Source organism: Geotrypetes seraphini, chromosome 10 (assembly GCF_902459505.1).
Source record: "Geotrypetes seraphini chromosome 10, aGeoSer1.1, whole genome shotgun sequence".
Classification (NCBI taxonomy): Eukaryota; Metazoa; Chordata; class Amphibia; order Gymnophiona; family Dermophiidae; genus Geotrypetes; species Geotrypetes seraphini.
In genome coordinates, this window is record NC_047093.1 from 17,255,208 (window position 1) to 17,281,727 (window position 26,520).

The 26,520-nt window shown below is 40.7% G+C and overlaps 1 protein-coding gene across 5 annotated transcripts in view; it reads right to left on the bottom strand.

Annotated features, from left to right (window-relative positions):
• The window catches only part of HELZ (helicase with zinc finger), a 294,520-nt gene that overhangs the window by 70,298 nt on the left and 197,702 nt on the right, over positions 1 to 26,520 (bottom strand). For all 5 annotated transcript variants that reach the window (XM_033960981.1, XM_033960980.1, XM_033960983.1 and 2 more), the window contains 2 exons: positions 20,893 to 21,121; positions 12,554 to 12,758 (listed from right to left, as the gene is read on the bottom strand). In XM_033960981.1, coding sequence (XP_033816872.1) covers positions 12,554 to 12,758; positions 20,893 to 21,121 — 434 coding nt within the window. The remainder of the gene's footprint in view (positions 1 to 12,553; positions 12,759 to 20,892; positions 21,122 to 26,520) is intronic.

Here is a 26,520-nt window from a genome sequence, read left to right on the forward strand (position 1 = left end):
TTCAGTCTTCCATCTTAAGTATGCTTGACTATTGCAATATTATTTATTTGGGAACATACAAGAAAACCCTAAAAAGACTTCGAGTTATTCAAAATTCAGCAGTTCGGCTGATTTTTGGTTTGAAAAAATGGGAACATATTACTCTCTATTATCAAAAACTACACTGGTTATTGATGGAAGCAAGAGTTCTATTTAAATTTTCCTATATCTGTTCTAAATCAATATTTGGTATGGCTCCTGCATATCTGGTCTCTCTTTTTTATTTTTTTTTTAGACTGTTTTAATAGGCCTACATGCAGAATCCATATGTTTGCTTATCCAACAGTAAATGCTTGTCATTTTAAAAGATTTCTGGATAGAACTCTTGCTTTTTGGGCAGGTAAAATGAATGACTGGCTGGGTAATATTATTATACGTGCTCCATCTTACTTTATTTTCAGAAAATTAGTAAAAACGCAATTGTTTGATCGATTTGTAACCTAAGGATTCATTGTTTTAATTTTTTTTATCTTTTTATCCTGTATGTATATCTGATGATTTGTATTGTTTTTCACTGATTGTCCAGTACTTCTTATTGTAAACTGCCTCAAACTATTATGTCTTTGGCGGTATATAAGAATAAAATTATTATTATTATTATCTTCAGCAATGAGGTATGTAGCACTTTTTCTAGGATGGGTTCACAAACTTGTCAGACCTCGTAGATGTCATTATCAAAACTGAAGTGAATCCTTTTAGTTTCCTGAGGGAAAGAGCAAGGGATCTTGAAGAGGTTGGCATAAAATTCTAGATATTCCAGTTTACAGATGAGCTGTTGTAACTATTATACATTTTATGAAAACCCTGGAGGCCAAGGAAATTCCAAAATGGAGAACTTTTTATTGGTAATGGTTGGCACACAGAAAAATTGTAGATATTTTCTATGGACAAAATGAATTGGGAAATAGATATAGGCATTCTTGAGATCCAGTAATCAAAGCCAAATTCCTTTTGTCAATTAGGAGAGGATAGAAGGAAGTGAGTTCATTTTGAATATTTATTTTCAAAGGAAAGGTTGAGGTTCCCAAGACCCACAATAGGCCACAATCCTCCTATTTTCTAAGTATATGAAAAGTATTTCGAAAAGAAGCATTGATTCCCTAATGTAGAACAATTTCTATAGCATTTGCTTGAAATTCAAATATGATTTTCTCTCAAATAAGATGGGAGCAGGGTAAGGGAGCTTTCTGGTAAAAGTGAAAGGAGCATGAGAAAAAAGCAAGTTTTGACAATGCTGAGAACCTAGGAATCAATTTTGATTTTCTTCCTCTAACACATTCTGGAAGGAAATTGGCTGGGTTCAGAGAACAGCAAAAAAAGGATGTTGCTTTTGTTGTGCAGATGTGGTTTACTATGGCTGTGTTTTGTTTCGGTGATCAAAAGGCTGATGCTAGACTTGTAATGGCTGACCATGGAATGCAATAAAATTTATTCATTAATAATATAAACACAATAATATAAAAAATTAGGATAATGGGAAATGCTCAAATGTGTAGAAGATGAAGACAACAGAAGAGCTACTGTTGAAAGATGCTGTAGGGTAGAAAAGTGGTTAATGAGGGCCAGATTCTATAAACATCACTGTTGCCACTGGCCGCTAATCACATGTCAATTATGCATTAACACCATTTATAGAATCATGGTTTCGTGAAAGGTAGGCGTCAGAAATAAAGGCCAGGGTTTTAAAGCCTACCTTTCATGTGAATCGCTGCTATGGAGGCACTTTATGATGCCTACCGTCACTTCCGTTGTTAGCCAAACCTACAATGACATTAGGCATCGTAAAGCACATCTGTAGCTGTGATGCAGGCACTGGTTTTTTTAGGTGCAAGTAGGCATCTACATTAAAAAAAAACCTATTTTAATAATTTTTTAATGGTTTTTTCCACTTAAATTAGGCGCCAGTAGAGCGCTTACTAGCACCTAACCCAAGGCACTATTTTTAAAATATAGGCCTGAATGTCTACAGACTCTTTATCACCAAAATGTGAGTTTATTAATTCATGGGTGAGAAACTGTAAAAGCAGACACAGTAAATGGTAGATTAAAATGTAGATAAAATGTATTCGATTGGCTGAATTAAAATAATGCCCAATATAGCTATGTTTCACCCTGTGTGGGCTGCATCAGGGCACAAACTTAACTGTAAGAATAAAATACGGTATAAGTAATGAATAATAAATAGATCATAAAAGTGTTAAAACGTTTTTAATAAAGTTTATACAAATATATAAAAACTAATAATTGACAAATAATAAATGATAATCCAACATACATAATGAATAAACACTAACTTATAAACACATAAAAAAGCACATAGTGACTTCTTAAAGCTGCAGCTCCTCAGTATCCCTCCCTACACTCCTCCTTGTGAACTCCATTCATTATGCAAGCCCCTCTTATCTGTACCCTTCTCCTCTACTGCCAATTCCAGACTACGTTTCTTCTCTCTTGTTCTATCACACACCTGGAACAAGCTGCCTGCGTCATTACATCATGCTCCGTCCCTGGCAGTATTCAAATCCAGGCTAAAAGCCCACTTCTTCAAGGTTGCTTGTAACTCCTGACCCCACTCGCTGGTAAAGCACACATGCCTGCCTAATCCCCTACTTGTCCTGTTTGTCTATTGATTAGATTGTAAGCTCTACTGAGTAGCACTGTATCTTGCATTTTTAATGTTCAGCTGCTGTGTATGTCAAGCAGTGCTACAGAAATGAGCGCCATTAAAAACCAATTTAAAAAAATTAATTTTCAGGTGGGTACCTAACTCAGTAGACGTCATGTAGGCATCTACACCGAGGTGCCTAACTGAAAAGTTAGTTGTGGTTAGAGGCAGAGTTTGGGCCAGTAGATGCATACCTTAGGCACTAGCATTTTAGGCCAAGAAAACCAGGACCAATATATGGGAGCCTAAGTCAGAGATGCCTAGCTTCAGTTAGCCGCTGCTACATGTGAATCTCTAAATGGCGCCCAACTTTGAATGACACGAAGTAAATTCCATTTCTTACTGATTTAAGCACAGTTTATAGAAACAGGCTCAAAATGTACTCCACATATATCTGGTGTAAGTACTGCTGATGGAGAGATAGTTTTAATGAAAAACCTTGGACGCTAGAAAACGTTAAAAGAAGAGCAACCAAGATGATAAAGGGGATGGAACTCCTCTCATATGAGCAAACACTAAAATGGTTAGGGCTCTTCAGGTTGGAAAAGAGACAGCTGAGGGGAGATATGATTAAAGTCTACAAAATCCTGAGTGGAGTAGAACGGGTACAAGTGGATCGATTACAAAAACTAGGAGACATTCGATGAAACTGAAGGGAAATACTTTTAAAATTAATAGGAGGAAATATTTTTTCACTCAGAGAATAGTTAAGCTCTGGAACGCATTGCCAGAGCTTGTGGTAAGGGCGGATAGCGTAGCTGGTTTTAAGAAAGATTTGGACAATTTCCTGGAGGACATGTCCATAGTGTGTTATTGAGAAAGACATGGGGGAAGCCACTGCTTGCCCTGGATCGGTAGCATGGAATATTGTTATTCCTTGGGTTTTGGTCAGGTACTAGTGACCTGGATTTGTCATGAGAATGGGCTACTGGGCTTGATGGACCATTAGTCTGACCCAGTAAATCTATTCTTATGTTCTTATGACACACTGGAAGATGGTATGCATATACTGAAACCCTGTAGAGATGATGTTTTTCAGTCTATACAGATAACACTTTGAAATTTTTTTTCCGAAATGAATCATTAGCCTGGAATCTTTACCAGCTATTGTATTAGAAAACTCTCTACATTTCTTTATCTTCTTAATGGTTGCCTCAACTACAACTGAAGAATGAGAATGCTAGGCTTTGCTGAATCCAGGTGATTAAAATTTATTGTTTAAGACCATCTTTTTAGAGACAGGTTATCAGTGGATCATGCTACACTTCTCCCTCCGTATTCGCTGTGATAGGGGATTAACAGAACCGTGAATACAGAAAAAACGCGAATAACTTTTTCATATGTTTTTCGCTGTTTTCTATTAAAAACCATCGTGAATATGGTGAAACTGTGAATAACATGGTGGGAGACCTGGCCTGTTCCTGAAGGAGAGGCAAAACACGGTGAAGAAAGTGCTGGGAATTAGTGTTTTCTCTATGCAAGCTGACGTCATTTGGGGGGGGGGAGGAGCCAGCAAGCTAAAAACCGCGAATAATCAAAAACAATATTGCTGAAACCGCTAATACAGAGGGAGAAATGTATAAACAAAACTGTTTATCATTTAAGAGCCCATGTGTTAGAACAACCACTCTGGGCTTTGGGGGTTTCTATGTATATCAACGAGCAAAAAAACCCCATATGAACAAAGAACTGCCTTGTGTTAAATGAACCTCATGTAAGAAATATTTCTTCATAACGAAATTTGCTTCATGCAGGAGGGAAAAGATCAGAAGGAATTCCTGTGAAATATTCCCCTCTGTCAGTTTCTATGTTTCTTATAAAAGAGGTCCCAATGAGATGAAGTGAGAGTCTGGGTAATCTTTCAGTCCATATTAAGAGATTTCTGAATGCAAGGAGGAGGGACATAGAAAATTATCTTCATATGGTTTAGAACCTGAGGTATAAAGTAGAAAGATGACTAGATCTTTTGACTGAGTTTCTCTTTGTGAAGGTGTAACACCCATGGACTGAGTTATTTGTGCAGTGCATTTTTTGTTACTAGAGTGATAGAAGATCTTTACAGTAGTTCCTGGCAAAATCTTTAAAACATCATCTGTAGAAATGAGTGTGGCTATGAAACTGATGGAGAAGAGACTCTGCTACTACTACTAGACTACAGCATATTCCAGCAGTGGTTCATCTAAAAACTGGTGCACAGGAGATGACAAATTTGGACTTCTGTGGCATAACTGTAGAATAAGATGATGTCAGCACTTGCTCTGTGTTAAACAGACTGGAGCACAATCTGCACTAGAAGAGAGCTGCCACAAGCTATGCAAAAGGCAGAGAATTCAGACCAACACTAAGGTCTTCTCAAAGTCCTTTAAAAATGGCACAGATAGTGCACACAATGTCTAAGCTGTGCTGGGGTGTCAGCCCTTTTCTAGCACTTCAGTAGGTGGCCTTGAAATGCCTTAAACTCAAGCCTGTGCAACAGATTGAAGACTGTTTTAGTCCTAAAGTCTCAGGTGGGATTCATGACATTTTAGAACAGCCCTGCATAACATACAGCCCAAAACAGCTCTCACTTAGGCCCGTGCCCGAAATGGCTCCCATTCCCTGATCTGGTATCTTCCACCTCCTCTCCAATCAAAACGGCTAATTTAGGTGAGCGCCTGGCTGCCTTCCTCCAATGACACGCTTCCCCTCAAGAGTAAGTAACATTTTGAAAAAAGTTCCATGCCGGCATTTTCTCTTATGTTATGTCCCCTTCCCTCAGGGCATCTCTCCCACACTCCCTTTGCAACACAACCAAGGGCCCTGCTTCGGGGTCTGTACGGCTGGCTTGCCTAAGCAGTATGGCACCAGCGCTGCCCGATTTGCCGAAGACCTGCATGTTTCCCCCTGGTTGCACCGTTCCCTCTGCCGTGGGCCCGCCCCTGACCTCAGAAGAGGCAGGACCATAGCAGAAGGAACTGGTTGCGGAGGCCACTGGCAGCCTGCCAGGCTTGCTACAGCACCGGCGATCCTCTACAGGCTGCCGTAATTACCTTTAAAGGTTGGTCCTCAACAAGTGGCAGTCACAGCGCGGAAGATGACCTCTCTTGCTGGGTGCAGGAAGCAGCGGAGGTAAGGCCCCGCCCATTGTGAGGGCCCCGGTGGGATGGAGATTGACATTGAGACATTGGTTCTGGACACCCGGGGGGGGGGGGGGAGACAGAAAGGACCTTGAGGAGGGACGGGAAAGCAGACTTAAACCAAAAGACAAGGTGTATGTTGGACTAGAGGGGGTAGAGAGGGGGAACACCCTGAGCCGAGGAGAGAGAGATGCCAGGCCCTGGGGAGGGGGAAGGCAAAGAGAGTGAGAGAGACAGAAAGACCTGGAACAAAGTTGGGAGGGCTCAAAATGTTAGCAGAAGGAAGAGAGAGAGAGAGAGAGAAACCTGAAAGAAGGGGGAGGCAGAAGAGAGGGGGTAGATAATGGACTTGGAGGTGTCTACAAGGAAGAGAGAGAAAGAGAGGTGGAAAGATTCTGACCAAAGAGGGAGAGGTAGAGAAAGACCTGGAAGAAAAAAAATATTGGCGGGGGGGGGGGGATTGTAGGAACAAGAAAGAGAGAGGTCTGGACCAAAGGGGAAAGACAGGAGGCAGATACAGTACTATGGGAGGTGCAGACAGAGGGGGAGAGACCATGAGGAAGAACAGAGAGATGCAAGATCATAACAGAGGGAGAGAGGGGGAGACCTGGAACAAAGGTGGTGGTAGGTACAAAGGGTAACTCATACTGGATCTGGGGAGGATAAGCAGAGGTAAAAGAGAGAGAAGCTTGGACCCAAAGGGGATGGGGCTGGATTGTGAAAGAAATGTTGGATGCACAGTCAGAAGGAAGTCCAACCAGAAACTAATTAAATCACCGGACAACAAAGGTAAGAAAAACGATTTTATTTTTTAATTTAGTGATTGAAATGTGTCAGTTTTGAGAATTTATATCTGCTGTGTGTATTGTGCATATATGAAAAATGAAAGGAAAAAATTGCATTACAATTAGTAAAGAGGACAGGATCTGGGGCAGAGCTTGGGTGGGTTTAGGGCGGAGCTTTGGAGATATGTGGTTGGGGGTACTTACCTTGAAGTAGTTGAGAAACACTGCTGTAGGCAATCAGCTGGCGCCAGTGCCTCTCCTCTCCCACCCTCTTCCCTGCTGGCACCCCCTCTATTGGCGTCTCAGGGCCCGTCTGGAAATCCTCTGCGCATGCACGGAAATTGACGTGATGATGTCACGCATGCACGTGATGTCATCATGGCAACGTCCGCACACTTCCAAATGCTTTGAGCCGTGGCCACTACCTGTGGCCCTCACTACATTTTCCAATTTCGTTGCGGCCCCGGAGCATTTTTGAAATGTGCAGGCCTGCTTTAGATGATTTCTGGTACTACTCCTTTGTGACTGGTCTTACAAAGCCATTGAACATGGAAACAGATGATCTACAACAATTTACAAATTCAGCCAATTTCTGTATAGATTTTCTTTCCTCCCTCTGTACTAGCAAAAGCCTTTACTCCACTTCATAATGAATGTAAAAGCAGCTGAGAAGAAACTTTTGAGCTTGTAGAGGAATCCCTTCCACATGGCTTATACTCAGCCTGGTTACGGTCTACCCCAAGAAAAATCAGTTACATGCATCATATGTTGAAATTCTGAATCTTTATACTACCCTGAAGGCAAAGTCTTAGTTTTTTTTTTAATTTAACTTAAGAAAAAAATTCTCTAATAACTTTTTGAAACAATGAAAAACACAGTTGGAAGAAAATTAAGAGATGAAACTCCTCACCAATGGGACAGCTTAGTTTTCACATCCACTTGGCAGAATAGAAAAACACCCCCACCCCCAAAAAACAACAACAAAAAAACAAAAACTGAGAGGGCCTGAGGAGACTGGTGCGCCATGCATGCTCACAACTCTAAGAAAACTGATCTGTCCTTGGTGCCAACAAGGACACTAACCCACTTGTGTGACTGTCAACAGAAAAAGTCCTATGACAAGCGCTGGCATCAAGTTCAGAACAGAAAACTAATTCAAAATCAAAACCTTAAGTCAAACTTGACACATTTTTGTTAAAGAAGCTTATAGTGCTCTTGAAATACAATCAGCATAATAAGAAACTGTCTTTTCTGAAAGGCTAGACACTTGTTTAAGCTGAATCCTTTTCACTAGTTACATAACATACATTAAAGTATCACACTGAATGCAACACTCGGAAATATTCTTCAGCATAATCAAGTGTGATGCATAATACATGAACAATTCGTTTTTGTGCCAGGATTCTGCAGCTGCTTGCAAAGAGGCAGGCAGCAAAAGATGGGTAATTTTTCATTAAAGATTCAAGGACTGTAAATCTGCAGTCAAAGCCAGGTGTTCCTTCAGGACCAAATTACAGAGTGCACTTGCACAAAAATCTGCGTTTACCAAAATTCTACCAGCAATTCTTAAGAGCTGTATTTTTAAAATGCATAAACCAGAACAATTGCAGCCTGATCCTCCAGCATTTCACAAGTGATGTATCAAATTCCTGTTTTACTAATGACTAAGATCATTTTCATGTGTGTACTAACCAATTTTACAGTCACCACTAAGATACAGTGACCTTTTCTCCTACACCAAAGAGGAAGAGAATTAAAATGGCTAGAAAAGGGTCTTTCCTCTAACATCCAAGTGGCTTTTGTGCACATAGGTCTATAAAGGAAGAGACGGTTATTTCTCACACCATATCACCACACTGCATATCACTTCCATACTGATGTAAAATATTGTAAATTTTGCCAATGTTTAAATTGTCACCAAACTTCCTCATAAAAGGTTTGAGCTTCCAAAATAGAAAGAAACATGGTTTGTTTGAAAGTCTGACAAGTAAAATAAGAAAGCAAACTGAGTCACTGTCAGTGATGAGAGAGTAATGTTTGAAGATATTTCCATTGATAAAGCAGCGCTTTGCAAGCAGAAATGGTCTATTACAAACCTGCCTGCTTGATATGTGGGTATACTCATGCAGGCACTCCCTACATACACATAAGTATGCCTGCTATTTGAAGTAATGTTCCAAGGAGATTACACCAACGTGCATACTTTTGAAAATTCATGCTTATGTGCATAAACGTTCTGCATTATAGATGCATTAATTGAAGTGCACAGATTTCCTGGAAAAAAAATTCAAAATAGACATATGCAAATACTTTGCTTTGACATTCAGGCAAAGTCCACTCACTGTATAAATATACCGTTTGCCTACATGTATTACATAATTACCTCCTCACTACTTATATCACAATCAAAGTATGAAATCTCAGTTTGAGATTTGTCAGCTCAGGTTGAAATACCATCTCACATTCAATATCTAAAATACTGGGAACACTTCCACATATCAATAACTCAAATCATGACAGCATCATTTAAATTATACTTTCTAACAGCATTGCTATATTTTTGGGCCTGGGGGGGAGGGGCATGGTCATTTTTTCCTGCTATTTGAGCTTCTATTTCAAATCAAAACCAGGGCTGGGATCCGCACCATCAATCTTCCTCACAACTGCTCATGTTTTCCTCCTATTTTACCAACTCTAAATTCACTTATTCTGGTCACCGCAGCTGCAGAACATTGGTTAGCATTCACTATCATTTAATCTTCAAAATCCTGGTTCTAGCTCACCAAAGTTTTCATCCTGGGCTTCCCTTATGCCTTTATAGGTCTGTCACGCCATTCTTTACAACAACTTGCAGTTCCTTCTCACCTACAAGTCCATTCAGAAATTCACCTTGGTAGCAGTTGCTGCTACTTCTCTGAACTCTATTCCATTTGAAACCCAATCTGAACTCTCTTTTTAAAAGATCAGGGTTTTGCTTAAGGCTCAATTCTTTGTTCAAGCCTCTCCATAAGCAAATTAATCCCCAGTAAATTTGATGGCAGCTCTGATTGAAATACCCCTCGCATGTACTGTACACCTGTTGCTATGTCTGCTTTGTACAACCTCCCTTCCAGATGCATCAGAGTTATTGAAATTGTCTTATTCAATAAAATGTACCAGAAACTCAGGTATGTTCATCTTCCCTACCCCAAGGGCCTGTCGTTATAAGACCTTTTTGGCAGGACACGGGAGTATCAGACATGTAAGATGAACTTCTGGATGAGCCCGTTGATTGCTCAAGCCTATTTGGGAAATTATCAAAAACTTATCTATTTGATAAACAAGAATGCTGATTTTTTAAAATATTATGATGGTGTTTTATAATTACTTTTAACTTATGTTTTAATGATAGCAACAAGTTGAAATTGCATCTTAGCTATTGCTGCATTTGACTGATAAATGCAGAAGTGTGTTTTTGAAATGTATGTTCTGCTGAAATGTTTCAGTTTCTTTGTTGTGAACCGCCTAGAACTGTTGGTGGGGCAGTATACAAGAAAAGAAATTATTATTTTTATTAAGTTATATCTCCCCTCTCCCACATTATATTAACTAATGTAAAATGGGCCTCCAGCTGTGTCTTAATCCTTCTCTTCCAATTTACTATTATTGACTACTGTAAACCATTTAGATATTATATTTATTTGCAGTATATTAAATGAAGTTAAAACGTGAAATAGTGACCCACGCATCAGGGCTCCTTCAGGAATTCTGCTTACCGTAATAGGTGTTATCCAGGGACAGCAGGAAGCTATTCTCACATGTGGGTGATGTCATCCATGGAGCCTGGTACGGACAGCTGTACAACTGCACCGGCACTTTAGAAAGTTAGCGACTGACCGCACCGCTCATGAGTGAGTACCTTCCCGCCGGACATAGGCACGTGGCTCCTCAGTTCAGTAAGCCAGCAAACCATTGTCAGACACATGTGTGGTACGGGTGGTCTCAAAAATTTAAAGTGACAATACATTTTTTGACTGTCTGTGCCGCGGCTCCATGGGTGACGTCACCCATATGTGAGAATATACTGCCTGCTTGTCCTCGGATAATGGACCTTATATCTAGTCAGTAGAAATTTCTATTGTCTGTTGCATGATTTTCCACCTACCCTTCCCCCCAAGTCTGTCAAAGCCTCCTCTACAACACAGCCAGTGACTGGAAGAACTGAACTAGGAACCAAACACAGGTTCCTTCACTATACTGACCTTTCTATTAGCATTTTACTACCACAAATAAGAGAAAAAATACTCTTTTATTTTGCTTTAACTTGAACAGAACTTTGTGCTTCAGAAATCAATATAGCCCTTTAAAGAATGTACATTATTACTACCATCACCAATAATCAAAAGGGAAAGAAGTGACTGGAAAGCCTCCATCAACTAGAGTCTGCCACACTACACTAAGAATGAAACTAGGAAGACCAGATATGCCTAAGGGCCTTTAATGGCTATCAGATTCTATGACAGAATTTAAAAAAAGAATTGGGTTAATTGCAGGTATTACAAACAACCCCCTACCCCCCCCACACACACCCCAACCCTTCATTCAGGATGATACAGAATCAATGAGGAAGAAAACAAAAACTGACTTGGATAAGAAGTTATTTTGTACAAGCAGCCAAGCTCCTACAGGAGGCAGCTGGAATATATTCTTTCAATGTGGACAGGAGTAACTCAGCAGGCTAGACGAGCTAACTGGTCTTCTTGACATCATCTACTAAGTTACCAATTATCTTCATCTAATGTATTCCACCATCAGTTTTATCACAATGACCTCTCTTGCTCATCTTATATTTTGACAGCCTATCCTTTCCAAATCTCAATGTTTGTCCATCAAAATTTAGCAATCAAGAACAGAATAGTCAACAAAAATTGATCATTTGAAAGGCAACTGGTGACAAAATCTGTTTTCTGTACATATACATGTTGTTTTATGAATACATGCAGGAAACCTTGATCTATGAGAACACATAACATGCCAGTCTTACAATCTGACAGATATATTTAAACATCCTCTAAGCCAGAACTGGTACCACTGGTCACAATTACCGGTAATCATTTCTTTGTTTGACTTGCATTTCTCTATGGGTCATGAACCAATGCCAAAATCCACTGTTATTCTGGTGCCTTTATATCATTCCAGCCCATCTATTAATTAACAGATTTTGGAATACCTATAGGGCAAACTGCATTCATCCAAGATCAAGGTTCCCCATATCTGTCCTGGGGAACCCAGAGCCAGTCAAATTTTTAGGATATCCATACTGAATATGCACGAGATTGATTTGCACATACTAGATTTCCAGCACACCCAGATGATGGTTGCGTGCACAAAATCCCATATGTGCAAACTTAAGGACAAACTGCACAAGTTATAAGGAAACCAGTTAAGTGCTAGTACACGTGGAAAGGAAGATTCACTCCCAAACAGTGCGTGCATACTACACTATAGAAGCTAGGAACTTAGCTTGCATAAAGAGTTTTCTTGCCTTTTAAAAAAGATTTTCTAGACCTATTGAGAACAGTTTAATCTATTCTATGGATGATTTGAAGCCAGTAAACATTTTTTTCGAAGTGTCCTATGAGATTTATTTTCACATCAATGCACATCTTAAATAAGTTTGATATTAAAGCACTGGATCACTCCAATCTCAGTTTCCAAATATACTAGCTTTCTATAAACAACATACATTTCCTGTATATTCATTTTCTAAACCTTTTAAAAATCATTTTGTTAAATCAAATTAAACAATTAAATTAAATCTGTCCACTCTTAAGTTTGTGATCAAGAACAATTTAAATGACAGCAATAAATAATGGATATTTTATATCATGCTTAGCATATACTGCTAGCCTCTCTCCCACTTGCTGGCATTTTTTTTTTTTTTTTTTTAATTACCAGCTAAATTTTACCTTTGGTGGCGATTGCTGCTGTTTGCTGCTGTTTGCTGAATGTTGTTGCCTTAAAGCCCGGGGTATAAACTCAGGAGCCAATGGATTCAGCACATAGGTTTTCTTCAACTCCAGAGCTTCCAGCTGAGACTTGATCTGTTCAAACGTGATACCATGCAAGCTTTCATTCTCGTGACATAGAGTGATAAACCGCTCCCAAAATTTCCTAATATATAAAGATATATCAGTAGAAACAATGGATTAATCACAAGAAAATTCTGAATGTGAAAATGCAAATGACATACCCGATTAATTCTAGAGCACAGTTTGTAAAGGAGGGGGCTGTTTCTGCCCCTATACTCCTTCCTGTAATTATTTCAGCATGCTGAGCATCACCTGCACTTAGCCCTACCTTCCTTTCAGGAAGAGAGGTATCAGTTTCAAGTTTCAAGTTCAAGTTTATTAACTTTTAATATACCGACCATCAACAAGTATCTGGCCGGTTAACAATAAAATTTTAAAAAGAAGAAAAAATAATAGATATTTAAAAATGATGAGATTGAACATCAAAGACATTAACTGGACAGACTTGAAAGTGAGGGTAAAAAGGGAAAGGAGGGGAAAAGTTACATATTTTGAGAAGAGAAGGAGAAAGTGGGAGTGGGGTAAAACATATTGGGTGGGGTCGCTTTTTTAAAGCGGTTGGTTGAGTAAGAGAGGAACAGAAAAGAGAAGGAGAAAGAAAAGAAGAAGAAAAAAAAAAAAAGAGTATGATTTGCAAATTAAACATAAACCATGCCTAGTAAAAGCATAAATATTGTCCATCTAGTTTAATTTATCTACAAATTAGGCAACCACTGGCTAAGGATCTAGTATATTCCTGATCAAATTATAAAATTAAAATGTTATTTCTATAAACATAAAAAACAATTTCCCTCCATAACCACAGAGGACACACAGTTCTCCAAATTCCAATCTCTAAGCAGTAAATATAGACGAAAAACTGAGGCCACTACACAAATTTTGGAGTTGCTCTAAAACTAGAGGTTTATCACAGAAATGCACAAGACACTATAAAAATGATGAGCAACATGAGATTCTACTTGGGGCATTATGAGCTGATTACAAACACAACACTTGACTCATCTCCCCAAAAGCCGCCTGTTTCAAAAATGTAAAATGCATAATTAATTTGATGTGACTGCTCAAGACCTGTCAAGACTGTGTCAAAAATGTGCATTCACTACCACTTAGGCTTATTAGTTATTTATGCTTAAATAGCTGCTCATCTCTACATTGATTAAGAAAATGTTTGGGACTTGAAACCAGTAAATTCACTCTTTACACAAAATATCGCCACCAAAATCTGGCCCTTCCTCTCTGAGCACATCACCAAAAAACCTTATTTACACCCTTATTGCATTGCATTGGTGTCTTCTATCCTGCCAATATCTTTCGGTTCTAGGCGGTTTACAAAAGAATTGGCCTGGGCATTCCCAGGGAGATTACAAGGTTGATAGTTGGAAAATGCATTAGGATCTGGGGAGTCGGGAAGGTTTAGTTAGATCAATTGACAAATTTCTTTCACCTCTCACGTAGACTGCTGCAACCTGCTTCTCATTGCTCTCCCGTTAAACCACCTCAATACTCTTCAATCCGTTCAAAATGCTGCTGCACGACCTACGAGTATATTCTGTCAGAGCTGCTATGCTCACATTACCCCCCTCCTCAAGTCATTTCCAGTGTTCTCCCCAGAAATTTTTTTTCCAGCCGGGTGGCATGAAAAAGTATCCGGGTGGGGTGGTATGGGGGAAAATGAAATATGCACTATTTTTATTAGTTAATTATTATTAATTATTTTCCAATGCTCAGGTATCAGGGGGAGAGTGTGGCACAGTGGTTAAAGTTACAGCCTCAGCATCCTGAGGTTGTGGGTTCAAACCCACACTGCTCCTTCTGACCCCGGGCAAGTCACTTATTCCCCCCATTGCCCCAGGTACATTAGATAGATTGTGAATCTGCTGGGACAGACAGGGAAAAATGCTTGAGTACCTGAATAAATTCATGTAAAACCGTTCTGAGCTCCCCTGGGAGAACAGTATAGAAAACTGAATAAATAAATAAATATTGCTGGCTGCTTTTTTTAGCCTCTTGATCACAATTTAGAGGCAGCATAAAAAGGTGGTTACAGCGCAAGAAGCGAATAACGTGCTGAACAAAGCACATAACTTGGGCTACTTTTTGCCATGAGTTTGGCTGGAAAAATATTTGCCATCTGGCAACTCTGTTCTCCACTTCCATTCAGCATCTGCTCTCCCTTCTCAACTGACATCCAACTTCTGCTCTCTTATCTCTCTCCCTTCTCCCCACTTCCATCTGCCCTTTTCTCTCTCTCCTCTTTCTCCCTCCTTCCATCATCTGCCCTCTTCTCTCTCTCTCCCTCTTCTTCCCACTTCCATCATCTGCCCTCTTCTCTCTCTCTCCCTCTAATTCCCACTTCTATCATCTGCCCTCTTCTCTCTCTCTCCCTCCCTCTTCTTCCCACTTCCATAATCTGCTCTCTTCTCTCTCTCCCCCCCTTCTCCCCACTTCCATCATCTGCCCACTTAACCTCTTGTTGGCCCATCTCCCACCCTTCCCCTCACCTTCGCGGGTCACCTTTCCGATGTTTTCTTTGTCAAATGTGTCCCGGCATCGACGGCAAATGTTATCTTGCAAGCGGTGCTCGGGCCAAAGCTTCCCCTCTGATGTGAGCCGCCAAGGCAGAAACAGGAAGCTACATCAGAGGGGAAGCTTTGGGCCGAGCACCGCTTGCAAGATAACATTTGCCATCTATGCCTGGGCCCGTTTGACAAAGAAAACATTGGAAAGATGACCGCGAAGGTGAGGGTGATGGGCCAGTTTGAGGGAGAAATGCCCGGACCGCGAGGACCCAAACTAACCTAAAGCACCACACCGAGATAACAGCCGGATGCTCACCTAAATTAGCCATTGGGATGGGTGGAGTAGGCTTTGGTTCATTTGGTGCTGATCAGTAGGCAGAGAATTGTTATGAGATACCGACTCATTTTCGTTATTTCATTATAGCAGATTGAGTGGGTGTTGTAGATATATTTGAATGAACTCACATTGAGAGAATAGTACTCTATAGCAGGTAAGTTTAGTTAAATACTTTAATTGCCTCTGAGAATGGGATGTGCAAAACTCTCCGAACATCTAAGGATGGCCGCTAAACTAATTTGACTTGTTTAGCGACGGACTTAATTTGCTGACCCAGTATACAAAATGGCCCACCATATGTTTTTCCGTGTGTTCATTCATTTTCTGTCTCTACCATGCTAATGATCTCATTAATATTAAAATGAGCCCTCCGATTGATGCTCTAACATCGCTAAAGAATCTAGCGGCAGCTGCTAAGAGCCCAAAATTACCGACAGGTCTGCCCTATTTTTTTGATGGCCACAGATGTTATACACACACAGTATCTATTCCATCCCAAAAATAAAATCATGTCTAAGTGGAGCCGTGCCCCTGACCCCAACTGGACCCCTCCATACTCCCACCCCCATGATAGGATACTTTCCTTCCCTCCGCTGAAGATCCTTGGCAGGAGGGATGCCCACTGCTTCCCGTCATTGGCTTCCCCTGGCAAACATCACACCAACCGTACCCCCTCCTAGACCCCTCCCCCTTTAAAGATCCTTGGCAGGTGGGATGCTTCCTCCCTCTTGCCACTGGCTCCATCCATACATCTTGCCACTGCACCTTATTTTGTAGAAGGGAGCGAGAGGGATGCCCTGTTCCTCCTGTGTCAGGCCCGCCTCTCCAAAATGGCGGGCCTTTCCCTTCCTGGTGCATCCTGGGATGTACTGGGAGGGACCTAAGGCCCTGATTGGCTCAGGGTCCTTAGGTGTCTTAGCCAATCAGGGCCTTAAGCTCCTCCCAGTGTATCCTAGAATGCACCAGGCAGAGGACTAAGGCTTTGACTGGCTCAGGAACTTATGGCCCCTCCCCTGTGGACTGCAGGATGCACTGGGAAGGTGGGCCCAATGCAGGAGAGACTGGGCATATCACCTACTCCCTTCTACAAAATAAGGTTTGGGGGTGGTGGAGCCAGTGGCAGGAGGGAGTTAGCATCCCTCCAGTCAAGGATATTTGGGGGGGCGGGGAAATCGGGTAGAGGAGTCAGTGGCAGGAGGGAGTGGGCATATTTCTTGCCACTTTTTTTGTATGGGGTCATTGTTTGGGAGGGCGCATCATGGCGAGCGACGGCACTACTTTTTTTTTTTCCCGATGGGGACAGATATTGTACATGGGTAACACATGCACAATATCTGTGTCCATTAAAAAAAAAAATTTAAGACTTCTGCCCCTGCCACTCAGCTGTTCGGGATTCCCCTACTGGCTCTGCGCATGTGTTGAGTTGGTTTTCCAACGACTGGTGGGTTAGGGCGGGGTTAGGGCAGACAGCATACATCTGGCTCAACTAATTTGCATGGGAGGCCTTTCTTAGCATGGATCGCTGTTTGGCAATCTGTCAAAAAATTGGCCCACAGTGACCTGCACAGTCTTAACGACCATGTTTAATGCATCTAGGCCTGAGCTGGCTCATGCGCAGAGGGTGGTTCCTTGTAGTCTGCATGTGTGATTAATTGCTGTAATTGGGTCTGAGTGTGTGCTACGAATGACATCAGTTGGAACTGACACTTGAAGAGATGTTTGGCAGATTAGGGGTCACCCTGGGCAGTACAGGAAGGAGTATGTAAGTGGAATGTAAGATCTCTTTTGTAGGGAAGGTGAATATGGATGGGGATAAAAATTAAAGCGTAAGCCCTCTGGGGACAGGGAAATACCTAGTGAACCAGAATGTGTTGCTTTGGGATACTACTAAAACTGAATTAGCTAAATCCAAATGAATTAATAAAAATAAGAGCAGCAAAACATATTCTTGTAGTACTGAGGAACGCATTTCTGAAATGCTTCCACAGCTTTTCAGTGATTTTGGTTACTCTGGCATGTTAGTTGGACTGAGCTTTGTTTTATCCCAGACCTGCCATCTGTGAACTTATACGCTAGTGACCCCTGATGCAGGCGTTCCTCAGACGCCGAAACACAGTGCTGTGTCGGGTTCACAGCTTCTGCTTGTGTCCTTTTATGAAATAAACAAGTTGGTTTTACATCAGTGATCTTCAGTGGAGTGTTCATTGTCCGTTCCCACTTAGTGAATCTAGCCCATAGTTCTTAGAGTACTACTGTTTTTAATGCAATTAAAACAAAACAGGCATATATTCCTTTTACAGTTCCACTTTTATTGTATACAATCTTACCAACTAGCTATTTAAATCATGATTTAAGTGGATTTGAGTTACATCAAATTTATCTTGCTTCCTGACTAGCTGCTTTTAAATCAAACCCACCATGCTACAAAATCACGGGCTTCAGACCAAACATTGTATCTCCCTACAACACTCTGATTTTTGCCATTAAAATTTAAGCCATAGGCTAGCCTATTTGAAAACAGCAAACTACAGCTCCTAGAAACCAAATGAAGTTACATAGAAACATAGAAAATGACGGCAGAAAAGGGCCATAGCCCACCTAGTCTGCCCACTCTGATGACCCACCCCCTAACTTCCTCCATGAAGAGATCTCACATGCCTATCCCATTTTTTCTTAAAATCTGGCACGCTGCTGGCCTCAATTGCCTGTAGTGGAAGATTATTCCAGCGATCAACCACCCTTTCAGTGAAGAAATATTTTCTGGTGTCACCATGAAATTCCCCCCCCCCCCTAATTTTCAACGGATGCCCTCTTGTAGCCGTGGGCCCTTTAAGAAAAAAGATATCTTCTTCCACCTCGATAGGGCCCGTGACATATTTGAATGTCTCGATCATGTCGCCCTTCTCTCTGCGTTCCTCGAGTGAGTATAGCTGCAACTTACCTAGCCGTTCCTCATATGAGAGATCCTTGAGTCCCGAGACCATCCTGGTGGCCATTCGCTGAACCGACTCAGCACATCTTTTTGGTAATGTGGCCCCCAGAATTATACACAGTATTCCAGATGGGGTCTTACCATGGATCTGTACAACGGCATTATGACCTCGGGCTTACGGCTGACAAAGCTTCTACGAATACAACCCATGATTTGTCTAGCCTTGGATGAAGCTTTCTCCACTTGGTTGGCAATTTTCATGTATTCACTAATGATCACTCCCAAGTCTCGTTCTGCTGCAGTCCTTGCTAGGGTCTCACCATTTAGGGTGTAAATCCTGCATGGATTATTGCTGCCAAGGTGCATGACCTTACATTTCTTGGCATTGAAACTTAGTTGCCAAGTCTTTGACCAATTCTCCAGTAGGAGTAGGTCCTGCGTCATACTATTGGGCACTGTGCTTTTGCCTACTATGTTGTATAGTTTGGCATCATCGGCGAATAATGTAATTTTACCTCAAAGCCTCTCTGCCAAGTCTCTTACGAAGATGTTAAATAGGATCGGGCCCAAGACCGAGCCCTGCGGCACTCCGCTGATCACCTCCGTCGTTTTGGAGAGGGTACCGTTTACCACTACCCTCTGAAGTCTACCTCTAAGCCAGTCCTTAACCCATGCAGTTAATGTTTCACCTAATCCCATCGAACTCATCTTACTCAATAACCTGCGGTGTGGGACGCTATCGAACGCCTTGCTGAAGTCCAAGTACATGACGTCCAGAGACTCCCCTATATCAAGCTTTCTTGTCACCCAGTCAAAGAAGTTGATCAGATTTGATTGGCAGGATCTTCCCTTTGTAAATCCATGTTGATGGGGATCTCGTAGATTCTCCTCGTTCAGGATCGTATCTAATTGGCATTTGATTAGTGTTTCCATAAGTTTACTCACTATCAATGTGAGACTCACCGGTCTGTAGTTCGCAGCCTCCGTCCTCCATCCCTTTTTGTGGAGTGGAACGATGTTAGCTGTTTTCCAGTCCAACGGGACTCTTCTTGTACTTAGGGAAAGATTGAAGAGCGTGGATAACGGTTCCTCCAGGACATCCCTCAACTCCCTGAGCACCCTGGGGTGTAGTTTGTCTGGTCCCATGGCTTTGTTCAGCTTGAGTCTTGATAGCTCATAGTAGACACTGCTGGGCGTAAACTTGAAATTTCGAAATGGGTCTTCCGAGCTTTCCCTTGTTTGCAGCTGAGTGCCGGATCCTGGCGCCTCGCAGGTGAAGACTGAGGAGAAGTATTCATTTAAAAGTTTGGCTTTATCAGAATCCGATTCTACATAGTTCTCGTCGGGTTTCCTAAGGCGTACTATCCCATCTGTGTTTCTTTTTCTGTCGCTAATATACCTGAAGAAGGATTTATCACCCTTCTTGATGTTTTTCGCTAGATTCTCCTCCATACGGAGTTTGGCCTCTCTGACTGCTGTTTTGACTGCCTTTGACTTGGCCAGATAGTTCTCCTTAGATTCCTGCTTTCCTGATTGTTTGCAGGAGATGAACGCTCTTTTCTTCTTTTTTATGAGGTCTGAGATCTCCGTAGAGAACCACTGGGATTTGTTGTTTCTTTGCCATTTACTTACTGATTTTATGTAGCGGTTGGTTGCTTCGTGTATGGTTGATTTCAGAGTTGACCACATTACCTCTACATTGTCCGTTTCGGCTTGGTTTTGCAGTGCCCGATGGACGAAATCTCCCATACTTTTGAAGTTGGTGCCCTTAAAGTTGGGGACCTTGGTTGATGTGTTTGATTTAGTGAAACCTCTCCTGAGTTGATGGTATCAGTTTGTTTGTGGCTACATACTGACCAGAAAGATGATAAGAAATAAACAAGTAATAGTCATCTAAGGGGTAGTTGGGTTGGAACCAGTGAGCTACAACTCTTTGGCAACAAAAAGGTTTGGTACCAGAAGGCTACAACATCCCAGAAACCAAGAAGGTCAATACATTTGGGTAGCCACAGAAAGACCACAGACGCTTAGCAAGGTGGAGATGGAGATTATGGTAACTATCTCAATAATTTTGGTAACTTGCTTAGATTACTGGAAATTTTAGCAGTCAGTCATAGGAGGGAAGTCTGATTGTTGAGCTGAACTTGAGATCTTGTTTAACCTGTATGCCTAGAAAGGTACAGAGTCAAGGAGTAAAAAAATACGATGATGACTTATAAAGAGAGATAACCTTCAAGTGGCCAAGGCTTTTGAGATGAAATATATCCTTGCAAGGTGGTCAGACTGGATGCCCCAAATGGTCTTTTTATTCATCTACTATGTTACTATGCCCAACACTACAATAATAAAATTAATACATAGCTTCTATAAACACATGCAAACCGTTGCAAGCATTTTTAAAACACTCAAAAATGCATATTTACTTTACCTGCATCTTCCAATGGAACACAGAGCAACAGGATCTCCTACCACGGCCACTAGGGATTGTGCTCTGGTAATGGCGGTGTTGAGAAGTTTATAGTTTGATAGAAAACCATAATCTAAATCTTCTGTGGAATCTTCTAGCAACTGTTCCTTCCTTTTAATTGGTGTTTGCTTGTGTTTGCAAGTATGCCGTGTCCGTACCGTGCTGAGAAATAAAACTCTGAACTGCTTTCCTAAAGAAGGAATGCACAAAACTTAATAATTTTTCCACGTATTACTGGGGAAAAAACTACCAAATGTTAATAAACTGCTTAAAATCTAAAAATAAAATTCAGATTATACTGATTGTGAGAAATTAATACATAACATAATATGTAAATCCACATTCTTTAATACTTAGGGCTCCTTTTATCAAGGCGCGCTACAGGGGTTAGCGCGTTGGACATATCATCACGCGCTAACACCTGCAGCAGCCTAAAATCCTAACGCCTCGTCAATGGAGGCTTTAGGTACTAGCACGGCAGGTGGTTTAACGTGCAGTATACCGCGCGTTAAACTGCTACTGCGCCTTTGTAAAAGGAGCCCTTATCTAGCTACAAGTTTTCTACTACACAGATTTGAATTAAATATATCTAAAAATTACAAATAAATCAACCTGGTACAATCCAAAATTTAAGTTTTCATTGCCCAATATGTCAAGGGTTGCACCTGTGGATTTAAGTTTTACTTAGGGCTGCATTTCAATTAAAAATTTTAATCATGTGATTAATTGTATGATTGAAGTATAATAAGTGAGCAGAGAAAAACAAAACTGTGTTTCTTAACCATAAGACCAGCCAAAAATGCATTCAGCATTTGGAAAGTAATAAACAAAATGCATTATCTTACTGTTTGACTCAGCCACAGCACATATTTTTTTTATTAACTGTGTATCCTGAAAATGAAAATAAGTGATCCCAAGGGACAGTTTTAGCTGGTGTTCCTAAGAATTTCATAGCCCGTCTAGGAATGACTGGGTGTGACATTTCATTTTCTTTCACCACTGAAGTGGGCATAGCTTTTTTTTTTAGTGTGCTAATGGCTGGTTGAATGTGTTGTTCTTTACTATTTTTATATTGGTGTTCTTTTCTTTAATACTTTTATGCATATATATTGTAAACAGTCTATAAATTGATTAGGTTAGACGGTATATCAAATTTTAAATAGACTGTAAACTTGCTCTGAGGTTCAGTAATGTAGCAGTCAGCAGCCTTGTTAACAGATGTTGGTTGCAGTAATAAAGTAAATTCAAACAACCTCGAGTTGATTAAATGCTGGGTATTATGCCAATAATTCCCTCATCACAGATACCAGTCAAACCTCAAAAAGGAAAAATTAAAGAGGAAAAGAGGCCTCAGAAGCCACGGGGTACAACTTTGTACCAGGGCCCCTCCCCCCATGCTTCTATCACCAACCCCCCCCCAAAACCCTTTAAACATTATATATTTCACAGTTCTAATGCTCTGGTATGTAAAAAGAAGTGGAATGCAAATATAGCTTATCTTTAAATGTTCCACCGAGTTTATTCACTCCTGTGTTTCTGATCACTTCCACAGGAAATTTATGGCTGGTAAACACTGCTTTAATCTGCCGACGATGATCAATGTTTCACGATATAAAAAATTGGTTCCTCAGGGCTCTTAAGTTGCAAAAAGCGTTTGCTGTCTTATGACCCTGATCTGGTCGTAAGACAGCAAATGCTTTTTGCATTTTCTTAGTGGCACATGAAGCAAAGAATTCATTTAATCTCTCTGCTATGATCTCATCCTCCCTGAGAGACCCTTTTATGCCTTGGTCATCTAGAGATCCAACTGATTCTCTTCCTGGCTTCTTGCTTTTAATATACCTAAAAACATTTTTACTGTGTGTTTTTGCTTCCAGCACAATCTTCTTTTCAAGTTCTCTCTTTGTCTTCCTTATTAACACCTTGCATTTGACTTTCCATTCCTTGTGCCGTTTACAATTATTTTCAGTCAGATCTTTTTTCCACTTTCTGAAGGATTCTCTTTCAGCTGTAATAGCTTCCTTCATCTCACCTTTTAACCACGCCGGCTGCCTTTTGGTCTTCCTTCCTCCTTTTTTAATATACAGAATATATCTAGTCTGCGGCCGACAATTTTTCCACACTTTGCTACAATGACCTCTTTGCCACACTTGTCTATTGCTTCGTTAACAGACAATTTGGAGAGTATATTGACAAAGCACGGCATATGGTCAAAAGGCAGCAAACCAACTGCAGCACTGTCAATACTGATAGTTATGACTGCCATAGTTATCCCATTCCTTTGCAACCCAACTGAAGTGCTTTGGACAAACTGGAATAAAGTGGCATTCTTCCACATTGTAACAGATATAGGACAAGAATGTAAAGCCCATGTCTGGTCCAGCATTTGACATGTGACCCTCAAGTAGCTGTCATTGGTTAATGGTGTCCAGTAATCTGCCTTAAGAGGTGAGCCACTCCCTCCACAAGTGCTTGAATCTTGCTCCTTTCCAGTTTGAACAGATCTCTGATGCATACATTAATCTTTGGCCTACTCATTTTCGTTTCAGTTTTATTTTGCGCTGCACTGCTGGCCGTTGACCTTCTCTTAAACAGACAATTATTTAATACCATTTTATTGCGTTTTTTTACAAACCTTATCAACCATGGACCCTGAAGAAGGTGTGTTCTCCGAAACACGGACCGTATCAGGTCTCTTGGTTTGTAATAAGGTGGTAACATTTAACTGCATTAAATATTTGGTATAATAAACATAGCCTGCCTCTTGTACATACTAGTCTGCAGTTTTCTTTTTGCTTCTTCCTTTCCAGTTTGAACAGATCTCTGATGCATACATCAATCTTTGGCCTACTCAGAAGTTCATATGCTTGGCATTAAGTTGCCCCCCTCCCCCACCTTTTTTCTTTCCGCTGTAAGTTCAGTATTTGAATCCCTCTCCCTTCCACCCTTTGGTTTGACATCTATTTCCCTTCTCCGCAGGTCCAGCAGCTCTTTTCCTTCCCTCCAGAAGCAGTGCTAGAAATGGGGCTGGGAAGTCAAGTGAAAGACATAAAAGGAATCTGGTTTTGGTTTAGGTTTGGAAAGCCATATATTCATATACACAAAATGGCTGAGCACTAGATGGGATAAGAACGAATGTTATTTTGAATCTGGCTCACAGCTTTTTTAGTTGTAGCTCAAATCACATTCAAACACAGTAGGCTCTTCTCTGTTCCTGTAAAGGGTTTACATATTTTAGATAGGTACTTATTTGCACCTGTGGCAATGAAATGTTAAGTGACTTGTCCAGAGTCACAAGGAACTGCAGTAGGAATTGAACTCACAACCGTAGGGTGCTGAGGCATCTGCTATAATCACTAGGCCACTCCAGACTAAGTGGTTTATGGTTTATTAAGCTTGTTATAACGCTCGTTCATTTTACTGGTCCAAGCAATTTACAAAATATAATAAAAGTAAAATTAAATAAAACAAATGTAAAAAAGAACTCCATTATTAGATAGTATAGACCCAGCCCATACAAACATCAGGTATACTAAGGAACATTCACTCTTACAAAAGGCATTCACTCCTAAATAAAATCATATAAATACCATTAAGCTTTAAAATTTCCCCAGACTGCTAAATGAAGATCTAGAAGAACATTCAGAATATATGAGTAATATCAGATTGATTTAAATCTTGTCCGAATGCTTCTTTAAAAAATACTGTTCTCAGCTCTCCTGGCATATGATTCCATAAATTTGGAGCTGCAAAATAGAATGTTTTATTTCGAGTAAACTCCCATCTAGCTCTATGAACCATTCTATTATCCTGAATAGATCTCAAAGTTCTTAATGGCGAATAGGGAATCAAATATGAATGTAGGTAAGCAGATAAAGCTTTAAATTGGATTCTATAACGAATTGGTAGCCAATGATAATGCAAATAAAGGGGCGTTATCCTATCAATTTTTTTCTTAAAGTCTAAAACTTTTATTGCAGTATTCTGTAAGGTTTGTAATCTTTTCAGATTCCTATTTGAGGTCCCCAGGTATACAATATTGCAATAATCCAATTTTGAAATTATTAAAGTATGAAAAAGGGTATGTAGATATTTCTCCTGGACTAGTCCTCAAGACCCTTAATGTGTAAAATCCCCTTTTAAAACATCTTGTTTTTCAAAGGTCAATTGATAATCAACCCAAATTCCCAGATATCTAAAACTTTTTACCAGTGGGATGTTATTTTCAAAAATGTCAACTTCCAAATTTGGTTGTATGTAATGTCCTGCAATCTAACAAGACACGCATTTCTCAATACTCAGGACTAATTTATGGTCAGATAACCATTGGGCAACTACTATGAGTCCTTCTTTCAGAGGATTAAAATCTAAATGAATTGGATCAATTTTAGCAACCAATAGAATATCATCAGCATAACAATATACTCTAAAGCCCATCTCCTGAATCAAAGAAATAAGCAGCGCTAAAAAGATGTTAAATAATATAGGAGATAGAGCAGATCCTTGGGGGACTCCACAAGATAGCTGCTATTTTTTAGAAGTACAGTGTTCCCCCGGTCATTCGCGGTTCACTGTTCACGGTCCCAGTCATTCGCGGATTTTCTGACCGCGAATGACCGGGCAGGAGAAGACAGCCACAGGGGTAGGAGAGAGCAGCCGGAGCGTCGGTGAGTAAAGGAAATCACTCGCAGTATGCTCCGCCCGCCTCTTCCTGCACTAAAGTCAGGCCTCACCAATCAGGAGCTGCGTGTCAAAGCAGATTCTGATTGGTGAGGCCCGACTTTAGTGCAGGAAGAGGCGGGCGGAGCATACCGCGAGTGATTTTCCTCACTCGCCGGCACTCCGGCTGTTCTCTCCTGCCTCTCCAGGTGCCCTCTCCTAGCTCACCCACTAAAAAACGTATTTGCGGTTTTTCAGCATTCGCGGGGGTTCCTAGAACGGAACCCCTGCGAATATCGGGGAGTACTGTAGATGTCTTTCTTTTTACTGAATATGTCCTATTATGTAGAAAAGACCTGCTCATGATCATAAGAAGTTAGCCCTGATTCTCAGCCTGTTGCTTTAACCATTAGGCTACTCCTGGCACTAGAAAGGATGATGCGAGATAGAGAGCAGATCATTCAGAATGCTCAATCTACCATTATTTACTGTGCCTTTCTGGGCTTTGCTGCACATAAAATAAAATGAACACTTAATATGTGACTAGATTTCATTCTCTGTGACCAACACCACAGCTCTCGTTAACAGAATTTGAATTCATCATCATCTGCTTTTTTATAGTATCCAGTCAAAGGAAAATAAAACATATTGAATGCGATTTAATAGTTATCTGTAGAGTAATATCATGATTAGGCAGTTTTACAAAAACATATTTTTACACAAGACGACATTTAAAGCTTAAGCAGCTCACATTCAAAAATATCACAGCTATCAGCTCAGTGGTTAAAGCTACAACCTCAGCACCCTGAGGTTGTGGGTTCAAACCCACACTGTCCTTGTGACCCTGGGCAAGTCACTTAATCTCCCCATTGCCCCAGACACATTAGACAGGGAAAAATGCTTGAGTACCTAATAAATTCATGTAAACCA